At 41.5% G+C, this 24841-nt stretch overlaps 1 protein-coding gene across 1 annotated transcript in view; it reads right to left on the bottom strand.

The window, feature by feature from the left end:
* The window catches only part of cacna1c (calcium channel, voltage-dependent, L type, alpha 1C subunit), a 188755-nt gene that overhangs the window by 30007 nt on the left and 133907 nt on the right, over nucleotides 1–24841 (bottom strand). Inside the window, exons 9-24 of the mRNA XM_062444064.1 lie at nucleotides 23638–23725; nucleotides 23468–23552; nucleotides 15699–15789; nucleotides 12661–12687; nucleotides 10558–10718; nucleotides 10379–10452; nucleotides 10097–10248; nucleotides 9765–9966; nucleotides 9459–9579; nucleotides 8561–8675; nucleotides 7860–7989; nucleotides 7178–7247; nucleotides 6908–7040; nucleotides 6627–6756; nucleotides 2751–2810; nucleotides 1743–1849 (exon numbers count right to left, since the gene is read on the bottom strand). Of these exons, the coding sequence (XP_062300048.1) occupies nucleotides 1743–1849; nucleotides 2751–2810; nucleotides 6627–6756; nucleotides 6908–7040; nucleotides 7178–7247; nucleotides 7860–7989; nucleotides 8561–8675; nucleotides 9459–9579; nucleotides 9765–9966; nucleotides 10097–10248; nucleotides 10379–10452; nucleotides 10558–10718; nucleotides 12661–12687; nucleotides 15699–15789; nucleotides 23468–23552; nucleotides 23638–23725 (1746 nt within the window). The remainder of the gene's footprint in view (nucleotides 1–1742; nucleotides 1850–2750; nucleotides 2811–6626; nucleotides 6757–6907; nucleotides 7041–7177; nucleotides 7248–7859; nucleotides 7990–8560; nucleotides 8676–9458; nucleotides 9580–9764; nucleotides 9967–10096; nucleotides 10249–10378; nucleotides 10453–10557; nucleotides 10719–12660; nucleotides 12688–15698; nucleotides 15790–23467; nucleotides 23553–23637; nucleotides 23726–24841) is intronic.

Below are 24841 nucleotides of genomic sequence, written 5' to 3'. Positions count from 1 at the left end.
TAACCCTCCTGTTGTCCTCGAGTCAAGGAAGGAAGGGAGGAAGAAGTAAGGAAGGGAGAAAGGAAGGAAAGGAGGGAGGAGGAAGGAAGGAAGGAAGGAAGGAAGGAAGGGAGGAAGGAAGAAGGAAGGAAAGTAGGAAGAAGGAAGGAAAAGAGGGAGGGAGGAAGGAAGGGAGGAAGAAGGAAGGAAAGGAGGGAAGGAGGAAGGAAGGAAGGGAGGAAGGAAGGAAAGGAGGGAAGGAAGGAAAGGAAGGGAGGAAGGAAAGGAAGGGAGGAAGGAAGGAAAGTAGGAAGAAGGAAGGAAAGGAGGGAGGGAGGGAGGGAGGGAGGGAGGGAGGGAGGAAGGAAGGGAGGGAGGAAGGAAGAAGGAAGGAATAAGGAAGGAAAGTATGAAGAAGGAAGGGAGGGAGGAAGGAAGAAGGAAGGAATAAGGAAGGAAAGAAGGAAGAAGGAAGGGAGGGAGGAAGGAAGAAGGAAGGAAAGGTGAGAAGGAAGGACAGGCGGGAGGAAGGAAGGTAAAAGCAAAAATAGATATGGGTTTACTCTACTGATGTGAGCCATATTTAACTGCTGTCCAGACACATTATGAGACTATACGTGCTGGCTGCAGGAGTAACTGATCCTTCATATAGGTGGATGTTTTCTGTAGTTTGTCATTTGTTTTGACACATGCATTTAAACTCTTTACTGTTTATGAAAATGTGCCATTTCCTTTCTGCTTTTCTGCAGTGTTACACCAATGTGCACTTATATGGGAAGAAGGCATGAGAGATGTGTAGCTCCACTATATCCTGCACAGTAATACTTACAATAAATAATAAAACAGTAACAAGCTGTCCATAAAACAGTACTAAATATTACACCAGTGTAATTAATTTGACTGTGATATTCCAGATATAATCCCTCTCACATTTACGACCTTTAACAAGCAAAAACAGTGAGTTTTAGCATTCAGGTGTCACTTCTAGTGCCCAGGAGAGTTCAGTTCATCCAGAAATAAGAACTGAATCTTACCTGCCCCCAAATCTATGACAAAGGAAAGATAAACACATCCATTAACATGTATTCGATGCGAAGGGTGAAAACAGTATTAGAGGACCCAGGATTATTTATTTATTTAAAAAAACACATTTTCTGGTTCAAGATCAATTATTGCAGTCTTTAAAGTTGAGTTTGCAGATTTGAATACGTTATTAATTTTTTTGTATTGCCTTTGGGGAAGGTCTCAACTAAACTCTCCAAGACCACAGAAATACCAAATCAAAAGAGTGACAGTTTTACACATTTAAGGTGAAGGTCTATTAAGGGGGGGGTATTAATTAATATGGACCAATGTGGACTTACGTCGAGATGTCTAGTCTATTAAGCATTAGAGACAGAGAGTGTAGTATAGCATATTAAACATCAGGAAAATATCAAAGCAATCCAAGGAGTTATTAGCGGCAGGACGCAGAGAACATCTTTAATAAATATCATTAAAAAAAGAAAGGATTGGAGAGTAATGAAGTGCAAGTTGTTAGAGGGATGAGAGAAGTGTGAAGCATGGGGGAATTTACAAACTATAACACTTCTCCACTTAGCCACTTGACAATTTGAATTGTGGTTTTTTTGGACTGCAATGCCTCACAAACTACTCACTATCTGGATAATTGATCCAGTATAGTGCAGATTTTTTTTTAAATTAAAATGCCAAGATCATGGATCATAAAAAAAACAAAGCATAAAACATGTTGTTACACTCACTGTATTCCAGAGGAGATGAGGGACACGCTGACCACCACCAGGTCCAAAATGTTAAAATAGTTCCTACAGAATGAACCTTTATGGAGGAAGGCTCCGTAGGCCGTCATCTGCAGGGGTCAAGGTTCATATTTTAGGGTCATTTAAAGAAGTATAAAAATCACATTTTAGTAGTGTACATGGAGGGGACCTACAATACTAGATGACAATACTACACTACACATGCAGAGGCTCTTTGTTTTAACATAGACTGTAGATGAGATGCATTTCCTACTGAGGACCAGGCGGGGAGTTCGGGTCCTCTGAAATGATGCGAACGCGGAAGTAACTTAAAACTGCATTCTATCAAAAGGCCACCAGGGGGCGACCGTTTTGGTGTCAAAAGGACTTCCGTCTCTATACAAGTCAATGGAGAATTCACCAACTTCTCACTTGATTTCTAACTTCGGTAAACGTTTTCAAAATGTGTTTATGGTCTCAATCGCTAGTTTAAAGCCTTCTTCAATGCAGTATGATGTTCATTTGGGACATTTTGGCCTCCCTGATTTTATATGTGACGATAAAGCAGGGTATGCATTAGGGCGTGGCTACGTCGTGATTGACAGGTTGATTGGTTCACAGGTTCAGGAGGGCGCCTCATGCTCCTCCTGATGCCCATATAAGTAGAATCCATGTTTTTATTTTTACCCAGCATGCACCGGAAATTTTCAAGATGGCGCTGCTCAGATCCGAAATTATTGGCTTCCAAGCAGCAGTCCACAAACCAATGGGTGACGTCACGGATGTTACGTCCATTTTATATACAGTCTATGCTGAGGACACATACTTAAAGCAATCTGAAAGCTGATTCTCTACATAGTTTTTTTCACTGATGATTAAAACTTAAAAACACAGTTTATCAGCCTCCCAAACATACAGAAAAGGTTCTGTAACATTGGTAGAATGAAAAATAGAGCATAAATTGCACAAATGACTAATCCTGCATAAATAAAGAATAATATTGAAAACTACCTTAAGAATAATCTCTATGGTGAAAAGTCCAGTAAATACATGGTCGGCATAGCCCAGGATCTGAAACAACAACAATGCTGGATTAATGTGGAGTACAATATAATGGAAAACATCATAAATAAAAACAAAATAAAACAAAACAAAAACATTAGCAAAGATGTAAAATTAGGTCATTAATGCAACCATAATAAGCTAATATTCTCAGAAGATGTTAGAAAAACAATGCTTTTCAGATTTGGCTCTTTAACCCTCCTGTTGTCCTCGAGTCAAGGAAGGAAGGGAGGGAGGAAGGGAGGGAGGAAGAAGGAAGGAAGGAAGGAAGGAAAGAAGGAAGGAAGGAAGAAGGAAAGAAAGGAGGGAGGAAGGAAGGAAGGGAGGAAGAAGGAAGGGAGGAAGAAGGAAGGAAAGGAGGGAGGAATGAAGGAAGGGAGGAAGAAGGAAGGAAAGGAGGGAGGAAGGAAGGAAGGGAAGAAGAAGGAAGGGAGGGAGGAAGAAGGAAGGAAAGGAAGGAAGGCAGGGAGGAAGAAGGAAGGAAGGGAGGAAGAAGGAAGGAAAGGAGGGAGGAAGGAAGGAAGGGAGGAAGAAGGAAGGAAAGGAGGGAGGAAGGAAGGAAGGGAAGAAGAAGGAAGGAAAGGAGGGAAGGAAGGAAAAGAGGTAGGGAGGAAGGAAGGAAAGAAGGACAGAGGAAAGAAGGGAGGGAGGGAAGAAGGAAGAAAGGAAGGAAGGAGGGAAAGAAAGAAGGAGGGAGGGAGGAAGGAAGGAGGGAAGGACAGAAGGAAGGAAGGAAGGGAAGAAAGAAGGAACAGTCAAAACAGACGGGGTCAATTTGACCCGGGAGGACGACACAAAGGTTAAAGCTGAACTTAAAATAAACTCTAACATGGTCTAACATAGTATAACATCACAACCTCAATACTGAGGTTCGGGGCTAGGGATAATGAATTCTGAATTGACTATAATAGACTTAGAGTAGAGCAGAATCTGAAAGACAGGATGTTTAATTTCATTAAGGTTTCAGACTAAGGTTAATTGAGGTAGGTTAATAAACAGCAACCTATACCATAGCCGAGGAAAATACAATAAAACAGATCTTTAATATCCCCTGGAGGGATTTGTCTTGCTCACTGACGGAGGAAACACTCTACAGACATAGATACAACACACACAGTTCTATCTTTTTTTTTATTGAACTACACCTCACATGTTATAGCCATGAATACAAAACAATCAATGCATAAAACAATGAGGCGATGCTCTATTACTGTGTCCGATGCAGGTACATTTTTCATGAACCTTTGTGTCGTCCTCCAGGGTCAAATTGACCCCGTCTGTTTTGACTGTTCCTTCTTTCCTCCCTTCCTTCCTTCTTCCCTCCCTCCTTCTCTCTTTCCTCCCTTCCTTCTTCCATCCCCCTTTCTTCCTTCCTTCTGTCCTTCTTTCCCCCCTCCCTCCTTCATTCCTTCCTTCTCTCTTTCTTTCCTCCTCCCTACCTTCCCTCCTCCCTCCCTCCTTTCCTCCCTCCCTCCCTCCTACCTTCCTTCCTTCTTTCCCTTTCCTTCCTCCTTTCCTTTCCTTCCTTCCTTCCTCCCTCCTTTGCTTCGTTCTTCCATACTCCCTTCCCTCCTCCCTTCCTCCTTTCCTTCCTTCTTCCTCCCTCCCTCCCTCCTTTCCTTCCTTTGTCCTCCCTTTCTTCCTCCTTTCCTTCCTTTGTCCTCCCTTCCTTCCTTCCGTCTGTCCTTCTTCCTTCCCTCCTTCTCTCTTTCCTCCCTTCCTTCTTTCCTTCCTCCATCCCCTTTCTTCCTTCCTTCTGTCCTTCCTTCCTCCCTCCTTCATTCCTTCCTTCTCTCTTTCTTTCCTCCTCCCTCCCTCCTTTCCTCCCTCCCTCCCTCCTACCTTCCTTCCTTCTTTCCCTTTCCTTCCTCCTTTCCTTTCCTTCCTTCCTTCCTCCCTCCTTTGCTTCGTTCTTCCATACTCCCTTCCCTCCTCCCTTCCTCCTTTCCTTCCTTCTTCCTCCCTCCCTCCTTTCCTCCCTTTCTTCCTCCTTTCCTTCCTTTGTCCTCCCTTCCTTCCTTCCGTCTGTCCTTCTTCCCTCCCTCCTTCTCTCTTTCCTCCCTTCCTTCTTTCCTTCCTCCATCCCCCTTTCTTCCTTCCTTCTGTCCTTCCTTCCTCCCTCCCTCCTTCATTCCTTCCTTCTCTCTTTCTTTCCTCCTCCCTACCTTCCTTCCTCCCTCCCTCCCTCCCTCTCTCCTACCTTCCTTCCTTCTTTCCTCCGTCTTTCCTTTCCTTCCTCCTTTCCTTTCTTCCTTCCTCCCTCCTTTGCTTCGTTCCTCCATACTCCCTTCCCTCCTCCCTTCCTCCCTTCTTCCTCCCTCCCTCCCTCCTTTCCTTCCTTTGTCCTCCCTTTCTTCCTCCTTTCCTTCCTTTGTCCTCCCTTCCTTCCTTCCGTCTGTCCTTCTTCCCTCCCTCCTTCTCTCTTTCCTCCCTTCCTTCTTTCCTTCCTCCATCCCCCTTTCTTCCTTCCTTCTGTCCTTCCTTCCTCCCTCCTTCATTCCTTCCTTCTCTCTTTCTTTCCTCCTCCCTACCTTCCTTCCTCCCTCCCTCCTTCCTGCTTTCCTCCCTCCCTCCCTCCTACCTTCCTTCCTTCTTTCCTTTCCTTCCTTCCTTCCTCCCTCCTTTGCTTCGTTCTTCCATACTCCCTTCCCTCCTCCCTTCCTCCTTTCCTTCCTTCTTCCTCCCTCCCTCCCTCCTTTCCTTCCTTTGTCCTCCCTTTCTTCCTCCTTTCCTTCCTTTGTCCTCCCTTCCTTCCTTCCGTCTGTCCTTCTTCCCTCCCTCCTTCTCTCTTTCCTCCCTTCCTTCTTTCCTTCCTCCATCCCCCTTTATTCCTCCCTTCTGTCCTTCCTTCCTCCCTCCCTCCTTCATTCCTTCCTTCTCTCTTTCTTTCCTCCTCCCTACCTTCCTTCCTGCTTTCCTCCCTCCCTCCTACCTTCCTTCCTTCCTTCTTTCCTCCGTCTTTCCTTTCCTTCCTTCCTTCCTCCCTCCTTTGCTTCGTTCTTCCATACTCCCTTCCCTCCTCCCTTCCTCCTTTCCTTCCTTCTTCCTCCCTCCCTCCCTCCCTCCTTTCCTTCCTTTGTCCTCCCTTTCTTCTTTCCTTCCTCCATCCCCCTTTCTTCCTCCTTCTGTCCTTCCTTCCTCCCTCCCTCCTACCTTCCTTCCTTCTTTCCTCCGTCTTTCCTTTCCTTCCTCCTTTCCTTCCTTCTTCCTCCCTCCCTCCCTTTTTCCTCCCTCCCTCCCTCCTTTCCTTCCTTTGTCCTCCCTTCCTTCCTGACTTGAAGACAACAGGAGGTTTAAAACAAACAGTACATGTGTTGGTCTTTTACGGCTGGGCTTAACTCTGAAAACACAGACTCTACTATTGTCTGCAATGTGCCTGGTATGTGGGTTAACAAGAACCCTGAGGGCTATAATAAATCCATTCCTTGGCTATATCTTATTTGCTGTATGTGTACATTACACTACTATAGAATTAATTTACCAGCATGGCTTTAAAAAAAAAAGGAGTGAAATCGACGCAACAAAGCTTAACGGGCGTTTAACATCTTCTTAACATGAAGTTAATCACAGTTACAGTACTCTGGAATAAATCTCATTAAGTATAACAGGCCAGTCACAATGAGCTTCTGCTCCTCTATATGTTGCTGTCAGCTATAATCCATTTAGCACAGAATGAGTGTGTGTGTGTGTGAGTAGCTAATGACAGCTACAATGTGTGCTTTCTGGGTATGAATGTACATTTGGCCTCGTGTATATATTCTGGATGTGCATCTTCCCAATTTTTCATTATTTTATTTTTTGTTTGATTGTGTGTGTGTGTGCTACCTTGTTTCTAAAGGAGTCATTCTGGACTGGATCCTCTGCTGCCAGACTGATGCTGCTGAGCAGGATGAAGAAGAGGATGAGGTTTGTGAAGATGTTGTGGTTGACGATCTTATGGCACAGAACCCTAAATCTACAAAAACAGACACACAGAAACGGAGGGATTGAGAGACAAAGTGAGCAAATCATTTTGTAGTTTCAATTACTTTTTTATGTGCAGGATTAAATGAACAAGAAATCTTGACGAAGGTAACGAGAGAGAGTGAACTACAGTCTCTTCTTACTGGTTTGTGTGGCTGAAGACGAAGAAAGCGCGGGCCTCCGGCATGGGAACGGCCTTCTCCTTCAGCTGAATGTCGGAAAGCGGCCGCGGTCTCGGACCCACTGGCATCTCTGGCTCCTCATCATCCTCATCTCCTAATGAGAGGGAGGGAAGGAGACATTAGGAGAAGAAGACCAAGAAGGGGGAGAGGAAGGTTGATAGCCAGGCACATTTTCTACTCATTCACTCATTCCTCCGTACACACCTGGCTTGTGGCTAGGCTGTGTATTACCTATGTAATCATTAGCAGGATATGGATTCTTCTCTTCACTCTCATCTCCACAGTAGTCATCCATGTTGATCTGCCAAAGAAGAGCATTGTATTTATTCACCATCTCATTAATTTTTATGACAACATACTCACTTATGCTTCATGCAGACTGGAAGCGATGATGTTTTTCTCAAGTCGACAGATTCTATTCATTTTCTATGGTGAGCAGGAGATGCAGCCGCATGGTGCATGATAGATACGACTGTTCGCTTGCATTTGCATAAACATAACTTGAGCCCAACTTCTTGCAAATGAATCTTTCCAGCACAACACAGCTGGCTCACGAAGCTCAGATCAAACTGTCAAACTATGCAGTGCTGATCAAATATGAATCAAAATTATTTCCTGCATAGCCTATTTCTGGCCTCAAATGTTTCTAGAAATATATTTCAGTGGACTGTTTATCTGTAATATGAGCAAGTGTTTGACCAGGGGGCCATTTTTTCTTGCTTGAAAACTAACTTGCCAAAACCAAGCTCGGCCCAACTTAAGCTGTATCATTTCTTTGGAGAGAAAATAAAAGCTGTCTATCATGATCATTGAGGGAAACAGCAACGCCCACCAGCCGGAGCATGTAGTGGTCCAGACGCATCCTTGCTGGAGGCAGTGTGCCCACCACATTACTCAACTGCTTGCTGTGTACCTTTGTGGCAGTGTTGGTCTCTCCATCAGATGTGATAGACTTCAGCTCTATCTTCTCCTTCTTCTTCTCCTTCTTCTCCTCCTCAAGAGGAGGCTTCTCGTTGTTGTGACGCTTCTCTGGACTGGCGAGCCTGGAGAACGAAGGAGGAAAGGAAAACCCTCACTTTAGGTGTCTCTCTCATTCTGTGTTAGCCTCTATTCCCTTTACATTACATATACATTAACACCAGAACAGCAAAATAAGACTTTCATCGGGTGTACTTCTGTCACAGAGGGTGGCTTTGTTATTTAAATCAAACCATTATGATAGCAAGCAGGCAAATTATTGATTTCCATCACACTATCTCCTCCAATCAATACTGGTTGCTACTAAGAAGGAGATATTTAATGATTGGTGCCACTGAGGGGAACAGTATCTGCCTCTGTAGGCAATGAGACGCTAAAATGACCCAATAAAACTGGTTTAGACAGAAAATTAAAGCAGGTAAATGTCAGCTTGTCTTAAGACCTTAAAATACGTACATATTAGAATTGTTAAGGATTTTCAGTACTTTGATTTGCTTCTGTGCATCACTCACTGACATGGATGATGTAAATTAAAGCTCTTCCTGTAGGGTTCGGTTCTCTCACCCTACCATTTTTTTCTCACTTTCTTTCCCAAGCTCTCTGAGAACCTGTCTTTCTTTCAATGTTCTGCTTTACCTGGCCAGTTTTTTCCTTTCCTTCTCCTCCTCTTCCTCTTTCTGGGCTGATGTTAGGCTCTCTGCGTCTGCAAGATTGTCCACAGCGATGGCCAAGAAGACATTCAGTAGGATATCTGGTCAGCGGGTAATGTTAAGGATTTTGTGGACATATTGGATCATCAGTGTGGCTTCTTTAAAACCATCCAAGTAGACTAAATGAATAATTAGTAACCTTTAATCTAACATTTATTAATCTGAAAGATAATTTCTTTAATAGACATGCTCAATGACCCACAATATGGACTGTACTTATATGGACTGTACTTATATAGCGCCTTTCTAGTCTCTACGACCACTCAAAGCGCTTTACACACTACAACTCATTCACCCCATTCACACAAATTCATACACTGATGGCAGTGGCTACCACGCAGGGTGCCAACCTGCACATCAGGAGGAAGTTAACCATTCACTCGCATTCATTCACCGTTGGCACAGCAACGGGAGCAATTTGGGGTTAAGTGTCTTGCCCAAGGACACATCGACATGTGGACTGGAGGAGCCGGGAATCGAACTGGCAATTTTCCAACTGGGAATGTAGCCCGGCTAGCTCAGTCGGTAGAGCATGAGACTCTTAATCTCAGGGTCGTGGGTTCGAGCCCCACGTTGGGCGCTCAGGTTTTGGACTGTGGATTCTGAACAATAAACTGTGTGGATGCATTCTTATGTAAAACACATCTTTCTGCCTTGCAACTGCATCTTAAACAGAGGTTAGAAATCCAATCTGATTTAATTCAAACCACAGTCAGTCACGTTGTTTTCCATTTGTCAGGACAGAATTTTGTCAATCTTCCATATGCACATAATCTAGGCCTATGTGCAGCTGTCTCATGCAGACCTATTTTGTTAGAGGATACAGTTTCCACAGATGAAGAGGATGATGAAGTAGATGCAGACCAGCATGCCGGGGAACGACGGTCCACCGTACGCGATGATGCCGTCATACATCACAGAGTTCCAGTCTTCTCCTGTTAAGATCTATAGAAATAGAAATAAATGGCATAAAAATCTAATAGTCAAAAAAATTGGAAAGAAGTTATTTTACTCTTGTCACAGTGACATATTTTAGAAACTCATACTAGATTAAATTACTTAATTTATAGTCTTGAGGACACACACAGAAAATGTGAGTGCACAGAGAAGACAATGAGTAGTATCATTACCTGAAACACAGTGAGCAGAGACTGGGGGAAGTTGTCAAAGGTGCTGCGTCGGGTCTCTTCGAAGTTGAACTTTCCCCCGAAAAGCTGCATGCCGAGCAGGGAGAAGATGATGATGAAGAGGAACAGTAGGAGCAACAGGGAAGCGATGGAGCGAACAGAGTTAAGCAGGGAGGCCACCAGGTTGGACAGAGAGTTCCAGTATCTGGAAAAGAGATGTTCAATTTAAATTGTGAACTATATCAAGGCCAATATGTGTGCATGTGCAAAAGTATATATAGCTGTAAGAGCACATAAATCATCTATGTTTCAATATTTAAAGTGTCTTTATTAACCTGGTTATTTTGAAGATTCGCAGCAAGCGTACGCAACGCAGCACAGAGATGCCGAGAGGAGACATTATTTTAGTTTCCACCAGAATGGTCTCAAGTATTCCTCCACATACAACGAAGCTGTCGAATCGATTGAAGAGCGAGACAAAGTATGCCTGCGGAGAGAAAGGACCATTTTAACGGCGAGTTTACATTTGTCTTGATAAACCTATAATTAACACAATAAAATAGTTCAGCCAAAGTTCCCTGCTACTTTCATCTTAATGTGTACTCTTAATCTCGTACCTGTAAGCCCAGACTGTACATCTTCAGCAGCATCTCACCGGTGAAGAGTGCTAGCAACACCGTATTGGCTATATCTGAGGAGAAGAGAAGAAAGGAGATATGATGAGGAAAATGCATGCAACAATTTAACTATGACAGTGTTTGTGTGTACATGTGTGTTGGTGGGTTTGCTTAGATACCTTGTACATCAGTTAACCACTGAGGCTGCTGGTGATGTTCAGAGGCGATGGTCAGAGTGTTGAGGAAAACCAGGAAGATGACCAGCCAATAGAAAACCTGCGATTTGACCGCCGCCCGACACTTCCTCCTACACAGCCTGTTCCACCTCCTCGAGTACCGACTGAGAGGAGAGGTGGTGAGGTAAGGAAAGATGGGGAAGAGTAGAGGTGGGAAAAGAGAGAAAGAGATGACGGAAGGGTCGGAGGTAAGGGAAGGAAGGGATGGAGGGAGTGAGAGATGGAAAGAGCAAGACAGAAAGAGCAAGACAGAGAGAGCAAAGGTTTGGATACAGAAATGCAGAGGAGGGAAAAAAGAAAGATAGAGAAAGAACAAAGGCTCAACCGAGAAGAAATGAAGAAAAAACAAAGTATATTCCAAAGAAGAAGTGAAGAAGGGAGTGGAAAAACAAACAGTGGAGGAGAGAAGAAAAAGAAAGAGTCAGTCTGTCTGTCTACAACATAGTGATGACATCACCGCTCGGCCCGTGGTTGTCTGTTGTTTGAGAGCAGAGCTGTGAAACAGAGTTAGTCATCCTCAAAGACTTTTCACACCGAGGAAAAGCCGACATGAAGAGCTTTGTTGCTGAATGAGATACGCACCATTTAAGAAAAAAAAAAAGAAAACAAATACTTATTCTTACGAAATAATTGAAGGCAAAAATTTAAAGTGAAATGTGTTATAGTGTGATTCACAATTCAAAGGAAATTCATGCATCAAAAGAGGAAGTGATTCATTTTCTTGTAAAAAGCCCCCCCCCCCCCTGTTTTTATTTCCACATGTTGTTCAGTGTTAGGATGTGCCACAACTCTTTTTTCTAATTTTCCTTTTTACCTCTACTGTTGAAAATAAAAGTGATTGTTTTTGGTAAATTGAAAGCTTCAGTTATTTGCCACCTTGCAGTGACTTATATGGGAACCAGTCCACTCAAAGAGTCATATTATTTTTTAATCTACGCCCATGTACCAGTGATTTTAGAGCTGCTATTTTCATAATTTTCTCAGTAAACGAAAACAAAGCATCCTGCAGACAGTAACCAGTGTTGTCATTGTTCTAACCATGGAGAAGCAGGGAAGCATCAATCTCAGTATACCATTTTTTATGCTTATGTTTTATATGCGTGACCCTGGACACTCTGAGGGAGGAATCCAATAAGTCAATATCCTTTCCATATTATATCTACACACACACACACACACACACACACACACATACATACATATACATATGTGTGTGTGTGTGTGTGTGTGTGTGTGTAGATATACATAACACAACCCAGCTACTAGTGGATTAGCACAATGGCAACATGCAATTACAAGAATGTGTTGCAAGTTACCTTAAAAGTCAATGAGGCAACAATAATGTGTAAATAATAGGCAGCTTTAAGACAAAGTGGATAAAAAAGTGATTCAGATCCTGCGTACCAAACAGTAACATAAAGAAGGAAATATACATATTTTACACCCAAAGGTTTTTACTCATAACAACGAAGGAAACCCAGGACTTTTTTTTCTATTTTGGTTGTCTATCCATCATTTGTACTTGACCCTTTTCTTTACTGCCAGACATGGTTGGGAGGAGATTTTCTTCTCTTTTCAAAGAGGTCAGCACAGCTCACCAGGAAGTGTTTCCTCTCTCTCTCTCTCTCTGCGCCTTTACAGAATTCATATTCCAGCAGTCTTCTGTTTGTGTGTGAGCTGTTTAAAGTCAGTCGCGGCTTTGTTGTTGATGCACACACTGAATGTTATATGAGACGCAACTCACAACACGACATAAGCAGACATGCACTCTCAAGTTAAAGATGGACATATTTCAGCATGTCTGTGATAGTCATTTGGGAATGCATCTTGTGTGACCTTAAAATCAACTTGTGCCACTGTTATAATACTGAGGGTTTTAAAGGCAATACCAAATTTTTTTTGACTCTTATAAGGATAATTCATTTTTCTTTTCTTTTGAATGACCATTTCTTTTCTCTTGCACACATAAACACAGCGACCTACAAATACCACAGCAGTAGAGATGTTAGAGCAGGTGAGGGTAAAAGACTAACAACATGTACTAACCTGAACTTGGATTTGGAGATCCTATTTCTGGAACACAGAAAACAGAATGGATTATACACACACACATAACACACATAAAGACAGGTACGCAACATGAAAGGGGTGATTTGAGAGGATAAAGGGGGACGACTTCCCTCATTATCAAACATGTTTTTAGCAAATAAGCTTCTTGATCAACTGTGTGTGTGTGTGTGTGCACTATTTACTTGCACTTTTGAGATGGAATTAGCTTTTAGTCTTTTCTCTGCACAACTGTAAGGTGATCAAGGAACTTGCTAAGATGAAATCAGTTTGTCCATTTGCATGCACCCACTAACAACAACCAGTGGGTACAATACAGCAAAATGAACATCATTATCATCACCCACTGTTCTTTTAAACAAATCACCCCCCTGCAAACATGTATACAGTGGCATCCAGTCAAAAGAAAAATAATGCTGTGACTTTAGGTTTCCTCCAATCAACCCTGATGTGAAAAAACACAATTTATTAGTTGAAAAAAGAAAGTCTGTTGATTGTTCACCACTGTAACAGCAAAAGGTACATACGAGGAACTGAAGACAAGAGATTATGGAAGACATTTCTTTTGCTTTGGAAAGAATGGAGAAGAGAAGAGAAGAGAAGAGAAGAGAAGAGAAGAGAAGAGAAGAGAAGAGAAGACAAGAGAAGAGAATACAAGACAAGAGAAGACGAGAAGAGAAGGTGTAAAAGAGAAGACAAGAGAAGACAAGAGAAGAGAAGAGAAGGTGTAAAAGAGAAGACGAGAAGAGAAGAGAAGGTGTAAAAGAGAAGACGAGAAGAGAAGAGAAGGTGTAAAAGAGAAGACAAGAGAAGACAAGAGAAGAGAAGACAAGAGAAGAGAAGACAAGAGAAGAGAAGGTGTAAAAGAGAAGAGAAGACAAGAGAAGAGAAGGTGTAAAAGAGAAGAGAAGACAAGAGAAGACAAGAGAAGACAAGAGAAGAGAAGGTGTAAAAGTGAAGAGAAGAGAAGAGAAGGTGTAAAAGAGAAGAGAAGACAAGAGAAGACAAGAGAAGACAAGATAAGAGAATACAAGAGAAGATAAGAGAAGAGAAGGTGTAAAAGAGAAGAGAAGAGAAGAGAAGGGAAGAGAAGAGAAGAGAAGAGAAGGTGTAAAAGAGAAGGGAAGAGAAGAGAAGAGAAGAGAAGGTGTAAAAGAGAAGAGAAGAGAAGACAAGAGAAGACAAGAGAAGACAAGAGAAGAGAAAAGAAGAGAAGGTGTAAAAGTGAAGAGAATTCAAATGATTTTAATCTGTGGTGTTCAGATTAAATTATTTGAAGGTGGGTTTATACCTGTAACTTAAATGTGTGATTTAAAGCCACACACCAACCACACGCTCCCAAGAGTTGGTTGATATTTGATAACCAAACCTGATGCACATACTAGTACAAGCGTTTGGTTAATGGTGAATACACTGACCTCCTTAAATAATGCAATGGTTGGTGTTTCATCTGCTTTTAACTGCAGTCCAAATAACAATAAGATGCAGTAGTATGAATAAACCCCCCCCCCCTGCTTTCAGAGAGCTGTGAGCGACTGTGTACTGATTTTGTTTGTAACAGCGGATGAATTGACCGACCGGCTGACCGACTGACTGAAGCAATGAAATGAGTCACTGACTGACTGAACCAAGCAATAAAATGACTGACTGGCTGGATATGGAGGCTGACAGTACACACGTCTCTTGGCGCCGACGTAGTTACTACCCTGAGGTCTGTCTCCATAGCGATGTCAAGAGGAACTGACAAACACTGAAAGTCTCAAGTCTTATCTCCATAATGGTGTGAGCAAATGCCCCTAGCCAAACTTGTTGCGGTCCCACAAAAAAAAAGATGAGGGTTTGTATTTCCAGTCCTGGCAAAGGTTTACTATTCTGTTGGCTCTGCACAATCAGATTACTGTGAATCAAATGTATTTAAATAAGACTCAAAACTACAGGACTGAATTCTGATAATAAAAGGGGAGATTGATTCTGTAGACCTTCACATTTTTTATGACTTTTAAAATGATACCACAAGATATTTACTGGTAATCAAGTAGACAATATATAATCTGACAGGATTTAGAATTTAGAATTTAGAATTTAGAATTTAGAATTTAGAATTTAGAATTTAGAATTTAGAATTGGCTCATCACACCATACGAAGGAACTGCTTCACCAAAATATGTTTCTAATCTGACATCACACATCCTTTATTTGAAGTTGTTTTGGGCTGACTGGGGGACGAATAAACACAAACAGCAAAACGAAGACAAAGTAACAGATAGACAGCAAAAGTACGATTAAACAACAGTGTGCCATCATAGTGTGCCTACGGATTTTTACTATCCCTCTGGTGAGTGTGTTTTTGGTTCGCTTTGATTCTGGATTTTTTTCAAACAGTGTCGTATGTAGGTGTGTTTGCTTGGTGTGTGTTGAAGTGGGTCCGCTGAGTTCACAGCTCCTGCTTGGCCCTCGTGTCTAAGAAAGAAAGCAACGCACTTGTTTGAATAATGTAAAAAAATGAAAGGACAAGGGAGACCGAGTGAGTCAGCTGTTCGCGAGCTCCCGCAGGGGAAGAGGACAGCACTTCCCCAGCATATACACAGAGGAGAGAAAGAGGGAGGAGAGCAGAGAGAAAAAACGTGAGAAAAATACGCTTCTTTACTATTAGATGAGATGTAACCATGATTGATGTCCTATACCGATACCAATTTTAAAAAAAGACACAAACTTACAGATTTCTGGACCCCTGCCTATCAACATTTTATGAATATGGAGTATGATAACTTCCCACTATTGCTCTTACATAGCTATAGTGGCTGTATGAATTCCTTAAGTCCTTCATTAGCTTGATGAGACAAAGGTGATATCAGTGCAGGATAGAGGTAAGATAAGTCACGTGTACCATGTTTAACACTGAGATAGTAAAACAGGAAAGATGCAGGATAAAACTCAATCCTTGAGATTGACAGAAGGTGACTGAGAGACCTAAGAAAAAAAGAAGAAAGAGGTTTGAAAGACGGTGAGGTACTTACGCTAGCCGGGTACAGCAGGTCTCCCCCTCCACGTCTCCCCCGGGGGCGTTGTCTGTGTTGACTGATTCATTCTCACTGGCTGGCATGCTCACTGAGAGACAGACAGGAGCAGAGGCAGAGAAAAAGAAACGACAGAGGTAGGAAGAAAGACGAAGAAAAAAAAAGAACAAGTTGAATTAACAGGACAGAGAAATGTTGTACATCCTTGCTTGTATCATTCTCATGCTGGCTTTTAGTACTTTATTGCTTCCTCCACACCTTGGGTTTGACTACAAAAAGTCAACGTATTTTACAACTGTGTTGCTACACTCAGTCTTGGTTGAGTGCTGAGCAGCTCCACCAGACACTGGTTCAAACCAAACTGAAACTCCTTCCTTTTAGTGTCAAAATGGCTTATTTTCTATATGATAATAAAGGGATCTTGCCCACAGTATACAGACTAATTAAAAGATGCTGTTGGCAAGTAGGGATTCACAAGTCAGCATTGTCCAACCCAACTAATTAAGACACACTTTTAACACCCTTGAGTCAATAAAAACCCAAGTCCCAAATTTTGTACTGATTGCCTAAACTAATTACCCACCAAGTTGCCATACTAGCAATATTTACCGGTTAGGGATTCTGGGATGCAACCTCTGCAACAGCTATTAGCATGGATTTAAACTTCTAAGCTGAGGGATTGCTTAACTCAGGTTGAATTAAATCTTAACAAAACCCCTTTTGTGATTTTATAGCTTACAAAAAGAGTGAAAGAAAAAACATGAAGTAGTTTGGGATAAAAAAAAAAAAAAACCTTGGTACTTTTTAATCAAGATGTGAGAGCTTTGGTGGGATTAATATCAATGCAAACATCTGGAAATTAATTACAGATGTGGTAACAGTTACAGTTTAAAGTTTACTAGTCCAATCCTACTTGTTTGTAAAGCTACAAGGACACTGCAAGTGTGCCACTTTGTCCTTATTTAAAGATGGATGCAATGATCTGTAGAGATGGATGGATGGATACAGTTAAGATGGCCGCAGAAGCTGCTGTTGAAGAAAGGACAAGAGGTATTGGCAGTTAAGTATGTTGACGTGTTAAAGGGGAAAAATATGGAGAATGGACTGAAAAAATTGTAAAATGGCAATGGAGGAGAGAGTGATGGAAGCATTGAGGGAGGTGTAGATGAAGAGAGAGACAGAGAGAGAGGGATCAATGTGGGGACGGCTGGTAGAAAGACTGATATGAAGTGATACATTGCTTTTTATTGCTTCTGTCAGTCTTTTCCTGCCTGCGGGAATGAGCTGCACTCCCCTCACTGTCACCTCAAACACTTATTGTAACACCCTCTGGGTACCAGAGTCAGATACTGCATCTCAACGAATCTCAATGTCTCTCGTGTTAAAATAAGATAACCACTGTTAAAAAAAACAGACAAGAAAACCTACCCTTGCAAAACGATTCCTGGCATGAAACCGAGGAACATGATCAACACATGATGATAGGACAACTAAAACTAAATTAAACTAAATCTTGACATGACCTATCTTTTTTTTCTCTGACTTTCTAAAGATAAATTGAATACCCAAAAATGAAATACAGAAACTTCCACCCTGACGTTGGCCATCCTGCATTACTACAGGGAGTTTTAATAGTGTTTCATGCAGATTTGTTCATAAGAAATCTAGAAATCCATAAAAAAAAGATAAACTGTCCTGAATGTTTCGCTTAAGTAACAGTTATATAGCTTTTTTTTATAAAAATGAGCACATAATGCTAAGCTATCTAAATAGTAAAGCAAGCAAAATCTATTTAAGCATGCAGTCAGTCATCTAAAGCTTAAGGGGGGCAGCAGTCATTAAACCATTCATCATTCCAAGTCTTGAATGAAAATATATAAACTAGACAAAAAGTGGTTAATGGTTGGTTTGACAATGACGGGAGAGCATTTGGGTATCTTTCTGAAGGCCAACCTAGCTACCACAGCAAATGTACAAAGAGATATCTGCATCAAATCTGTATCAAAGATGTGAAATATTGTTGAAACCAAAACAAAAAAAAGAAAAAAGAAAAATGTTTTATATCATGAACTTGCTTGCAGCCAGTGTGATTAATCAAAGTAAACTACAATGGGTGACCAGTGTATGAAGTCAATGCACTATGACACATTTGGTGATGGATGAATTCTGTGTCAGTACAGTCTCTCTGAACATTAGGGCCTCTGTTGTGAACACGCTGCATGTTCCCTTAGCTCGACACGTGCCACCTGCTGCTATGCTACTTAGTTAAAAGCACTCTGGGCCCTTTGGTCTCTCCCGAGGCTAAAAAGCCTTTCAAATATATAACCAGCCTGGTGCCTCTTCCTCAATGGAGCTCTGAACTAGTTTAGTATCTATTGTTAGAGTAAACCCCAAAGACCGGAGACACAGCAAGGAGGAAGGAGGGAGGGAAGGAAGGGAATGAGAAAGACAGGGAAGGGTCAAACTTTTTCAACAGAAAGAGTGATTCATTCATTCTCGCCAATGTCAAAAATAAAAACAATATATTCAACTGAAATCATGATGCAATGGATTGTTAATATTCTTTATTATGGTCACCTATATGTAAATACACCCAAAAATATAAATGTGTGTGCTAGTGTTGAAATCTGTTGTGTGTCATTATACTCACAGAGCTTAAGACAGATATTAATGTTCAATACTTCATTTTCAACCTCATTTTTAACCTCAAACTGACCAAAAATGACATTAAACTGATTCAAATCCTTCTCTCAATATTCATAAAACGAGGTTTATCATGCAGTCCTCTCGAAATTCAATATGATTAGTTGATGTTTTTGAATTGTGGTCTTTTTTTCCCTAACTACTTGCACATCGAGAGGGATTTAAAATCATGAAACACTTCAAAAGTTAAAGCTAAATCTGTCCGTTAGCTTTTAATATCAAAGCTAGCATGACTAGAAACGATGCAGAGGGGGTTTTGAGGAAAGGAATCTAGAAAAACAACAAGGAGAGGACTGCGGCATCACAATTAACAAATACAAAGTAAGTAAACTGAGCTCCTGTTGTTCTTGGTGATGACACTGTCTTCTCGTTGTTCCCTTTCAAATACTTCAGGCAAGTGCGAACCGTCTCCTTTCCTATGAAACTACGAAGCAGGAACAATGGCTGCATCTCAAAGCAGTAATGTTGTTTCCTCTCTTTGTCCTCATTTCCTCTTCTTAAAATTTGAATGCAATGAAGACATGCAATACCACCTGCATAGTATTTGGTGGCTAAAATTCATTGCTACAGAATAGAGACATGATAATTAATTTATTCAATGGTAGGTTGAGAGGAAGACAATGAGAATAAACAACTTTACAGGGTTGAGAGGCAGGCATTATACCCTCTGCTTTGAAGCTCTGGAGAGGGCAGAAAAAGAGGCTTACTCCAATGCAGGGGGAGAGGAGAGGAAAGTGAAAAAAAAATATATAGGTGGGAAGAAAGAAGGAAAGAGGTTGCAGTCCGCTTGCATGTCTAGAATCACGTTTCCAGAAAAAATCTTTAACTACTGTTGGACATGCAGACAAACGCACACGCCTTACGAAGGAAAGCTGCATTTTTCTTCACGGCTCCACGCAGAGACTGAAAACGATGACTCTTACCTGGGGATAGAGAGCACGGCTCAGCAAGACAAACACACACACGCACACACATGAGCAGGGATACACACAGGTAAGCATGTACCAGAAATACACACACGCTGTAAAAGCAAAAACACAAATAATCGAACGTTCTCATACTGGCTCTGAATCCATTCAGAAACACGATCGCTTCTGCAAAAAAAAAAAAACACATTCGCTCTTCACAGTTACACCTCATTTCATTACTGCAGCTATAACTACAAATTTGAACTGTCTAATGTGCATTAGTGGCAAAAAGGCATCACTGATTATTTATCACTCGTACCATTGACTCTCTCAGCTTCTCTCTCTTTCATTCTGTACCAAACTAGTCAAAATTCAAAAGTCCTTTCAAAGCAGGTTTATGTATTGGATTCATAAAGCGCTACACACATCATTTATCCGTCTCTGATTGTCCACTTCACCCCTTCCTTTCATGCTATTTACGTCTTTGTAAGCCTGAACATTCATCAGCGTGCTCCCCCCATACTCACTGGGTCTCACTCTATTGTTGAATTCTGCTCTTTTTCCAGTCACCCAAATGTGCACAAGTACTCATCATCATCATCATCATACAGCAGAATACTACTCTCTGTCATGATTCACTTTGTACAGTAGCAGAAACATAAAATATCCACAAATAGTGACATCGAGCAAACATCAAGCACACACACATACGTATGCAAATGCCCTGCTTAACAGCTACACATGAATGCACTCTTATAGGAGATGATTATACTCTAATCCATTCTAAATTAGCCAATCTCTGCACTGGGTTTATTAAAGCATTGACTAAACAGCAGATGACAATGATAAATGAAATGAGGCCACTTGGGTACCACCGTATTCAAATTCACTCACTCACACACACGCACAGGCACACACACACACACACACACACACACACACACACACACACACACACACACTCACAAACACAAAAAGCAGCCAACAGAAATACGCTTTGTATTCCTGAATGAAAGCACAGCTGTGGGACAATATCAGAGAAACGAGACACATGTAAGCTATGTACGCACATAGGAATGGGATGAATATATATAGCCATCATTATTATAATTACTCACAACAAGTAACAAATGCTTTATATTTCTCCAATTGAAACCTACATGGAGGCTACATGCAAATTAAGTACAGTACATACAGTAATTCTTCTAATCCTCAAAGCCAATGCAGTTTAATCGAGTCGAAATATGGAAAAGCCAACTTTGATTGGTAGAGACAAAGTGAAAAAAAAAGAAAACTGAACATTTTCTCCTTTCAAAGAGGGGGCGATAAAGTATGTTTACAGATCAGTTTTGAAAAATATTGGTATTTAAAGGTTTTGAGAAATGTATATCGACAGATCTCCATGACTACCATAATCGTATGGACAATAGAGTGTTTGTGTTTACTGAAATACAGGATGTTTTAATATTTATTACTATTAAAGACATTTGTTCCCATGATAGATGGAATATTCAACCATCCTATGTGCTCTGGCAGACCATCTAAGTTCATGAGTACATGCCTGACTACAATCAACTTCACACGAACACACACGTGACACAGAGACGCACACATACCGTCCTGAGAGTCAGTAGAGTGACTGAACCAGGCAAGCTTAATGGTCCTCTTACCCAGGTGGGCTGGAGACACTCCTATCACAGACAGCAGTGGCAGGGTGCCAAAACAAGACGACAGCATGCAAGAACAAGATGGCAGAGGGTGAGAGCATGCAAGACACGCACACACACACAAACACACACATCCCTGAGATGGCAGAAAACACATTGTATGTTACCTACTGTGCAGTATACATACATAAACAAAGCACTACACACACACTCTTCACATCACATCATTTATTATGACATTTGAGTGTGTTTGCATGTGTATATCTTAAAAAACACATGGACACACACTGTTGCTAAAAAAGTGAAAATCAATAGAGCAAATGGCAACTACTGCCACCAACAACAACCACACAAACACATATACACACACACACACACACACACACACACACACACACACACACACACACACACACACACACACACACACACACACACACACACACACACACACACACACACACACACGGGCATACACCCATGCACCCATGCACACACACACACACACACTAAAGACATTTGTCTTCATATAAACACACCACTCACATCACATCCATCAATATTATGCTCCTGTAGCTCTTCATGTAAAGATGGCATGATAAATAGACATGTAGAGACGTGTGTGGTCACCAGTGTGACTGGTTCATGATGTGAAATCCCCTCTGTTTTCTGGCCCAGTTACTTATCTCTATCTCTCACTCACACACACACAAATGCACACACACAACACACACCCTCTCTATCTCTATTTCTATCCCTCTGTTTCTGTATCTCCACATTTATTTTCCCTTCCATCTTCTGTCTTTCTTCTCCTCTATTGTCTAAGTCCCTTCTTAGGTTGTGTGTATTTGAGTGTGTGTGTGTGTGTGTGTGTGGGGTGGGGGGTGGGGGGGGGGGGTCGTGAGTCTATGTAAAATGTCCTGGGTAGCAGGGACAAACTGCCCTCATTCATCTTCCCAGAGGAGAATCCATCCATCGAGGAGAAAGGGAGGGAGAGCTACAGAAAGAGCAAGCTGATTTTCCACCTTCACAAACAGAAGAATGATTGATCTGATACAGAGCTGTGGATCACACATATCTATCATTTTGTCAGATCAACGACCTAAATTATACCTTTTAGTAAAAGTAATGGACTGAATCTCTCACCTGACAGATACTCACAGCTGTAATACTGATAAAATGATATTTCTATGCAGAATGTTAATCATATGCATATTTATACTGGACTAAATTGTTACACATTCTGTGTCATATTTCCCTATAATAACTAGGGCTAGGATAAAACTACCTCCATGGTTTGTCTGTACATTACGCACATTGCTCTGAATCCGCTCACTGTTGTGATATGACATTTTCCAAATTGGCCCTGACGGGGGGGCCATGTATTCGTTTGTTTGTTCAAAAGCCAGTATCTCAAACACCGTGGATGTGTTTTTGCCACGCTGATTGGCCGAGGGGTACAGAACAGTAACAGGTGAAAACAAGTAGATTTGTTACAGATTAGCCACAGGGGAGTTGTGTATTTTCATCTATAATTGGGTCATTGCTCTTTTAACCATGTTCATTTTCTTGAGAGTCACTGAAAGACTGGATAATAATTGCAATCTCTTTTCTGCCTTCATCAGTGTTTCTTAGAAGTGTGCACTAAATCTTCATGTCTTCATTGTTCATTAATTCAAATTGAACGCTAAGCCTTTATAAAACAGTTCAAGGTACAATCTGTGCACACTGAAGAGTACATGCACAAAAATCGTACATGCATTTCATCCAATTCCTGCCTCTATTGCTAACCATCCCTCTCTCCGGTTCAATTTATCGTCCCTGAGATCAAACCTCCAGGTCTAAATAGGCCAGTGATCCACTCTCCCTCCCCAGGAAATGTAGCTCAGGCCTGGGGAGAGATGTGCCATCTGGAGGTGTTGTGGGGTTGAGACAGGGTGTTAATTTGACTGTGTAAATTTCTGTCAGAGCATAAGCACCCACATTCCTAAGGGTGTATATCTACTGTACAGTTGTGTGTGAGATTTTGCTGAAGTTTTGTTGTGTGTATGTGATTGTGTGCCCAGAGGCTATTTGCTGCAGTCTGACACATTCCACTAATATCTAAACAGGTTTTTAACCTCAGGAGAGTTCTCAGTAAAAGCAAGCAGACAATGTTACCATCCAGCTCAGTCTGTCAGTCACTTTGTCAGCTATTCATTCACCCAATAAGCGCCACAACCACTACTTATGGATTTGATACAAACATATGCACACTCATATACACACATAGTTATCCACATAACACAAAATCTCTGCAGACACAAACACTGTCATTTCAACCAGTTTTGCACTCACGGTCATACCCAAAAATACAAAAAAAACAACAATAAATAAAAATGCACAGACTGTGTACATAGGAAACTGCAGTTAACAATTAGACTGTCTCTCCTTCTTGGTCTCTTGTATTGTTGAAACACAAACACACAAACACAAATGCTACAGTACTCACGGTTTCTGGGTTTGTCATCGTCCAGGCCCTCCTCTTCATTCTCTGGGTCGATGTCTTCAGCTTGAGTGATCCAGTCTAAGTAACCCTACATTCACACAAATAAATTACACATTAATAGCTACACGCACACACATACACAGACACACACACGCACATGCACAGCAGACTACCTTGAGATCCTCCTCCAGCTGCTGTTTTTCTCGGAGTTTCTGGAAGTCGCCACGTGCCTTGGCCTTCTCCCTCTCCTTAGAAAACTCTCTGGCAGGAGGAGAGCAGGATGAAGGGATGGGGGGTAGAGAGAGGAATAGAGAGAAAAAGGAAACAGAGGGGAAGAAGAAAAACAATCTGAACATCTAGATTCAATGTCTTGCAAGAACAAATCATGTCAAATTTATTGTGATGATACAACTCTGAAACTGCCGAAGAGAGAAAAAGCGTTGCAAAGAAAGAAAGGGTGTTAGTGTGCAAATACAGATGAAAGCGGAGATCCTGACAGGCACAGTGAAGCTTTTTAGTTGCTGAAAATATAGCCATTACAGTCTGACTGATGGATGATCATTTCACCCACTGAAACCAATATGATTCACATCTCAAAATAACAAGATGCATCCAGAGATATTTTGCAGATAAAACACAACATGATAAGATGTGATGCAGCTCACTGGAAACTGGTAAATACGGTAACTACCATCTATGTAAAAAGGAGCTGCGATGATGAAAATGAAAATGATTGGATCGTATCAAATAACGTATACAATTTAGATTGATACGGCTGGTTCCCACGTTAAACCTGGTGTACTGGTACTGTAGGCACATGATTTGTGACCCCTCTTACTGACTGACCAACAGTGGATAAGTGCAGACATTTTATCTATTTTGAGGAGAGACAGAGAATCTACAAGGCAACTATCCAACAAACAGCTATGCCACCACGCTACCTGGATTAGAAACTGCTGGTCAACTTGATCAAACATCACAAAACTGACATATTTAAGGATATTTTCTTTCTGTTCACACACAATAGCTGCTACAAATGTCTTCATGTCAACAATTTTAAATGCCTGTAAGATAGTGACGCATCAAAAGTAGTTTAGTCATGAATAAAAGTGTATATGAATAAAAGATAGAATTCAAATTCATGTGCTTTGGATAAAAATTCAGCCCTTAAGTGTTTAACAGAGTTTTCCTCTGACTTTTTAAAATTATATTCATCTGTATTGATGCTGTCCCAGGGCAGCAGGGCAGCAGGGCCCCAGGTGCTCCCAGGGCTGCCAGGAGATGTAGTTCCTGCACTGTGTTGTAGGTCTTCCCCTGGGTCTCATCCCAGGTGCAATGTGCTTGGTACAACCCCCACAGGGACGGATGGAGAGGGTG

The sequence above is a fragment of the Scomber scombrus genome, chromosome 22, assembly GCF_963691925.1.
Source record: "Scomber scombrus chromosome 22, fScoSco1.1, whole genome shotgun sequence".
NCBI classification, from domain to species: Eukaryota; Metazoa; Chordata; class Actinopteri; order Scombriformes; family Scombridae; genus Scomber; species Scomber scombrus.
The sequence above is the reverse complement of the archived record's forward strand: the minus strand, read 5'-3'. Positions and strand labels throughout refer to the sequence as shown.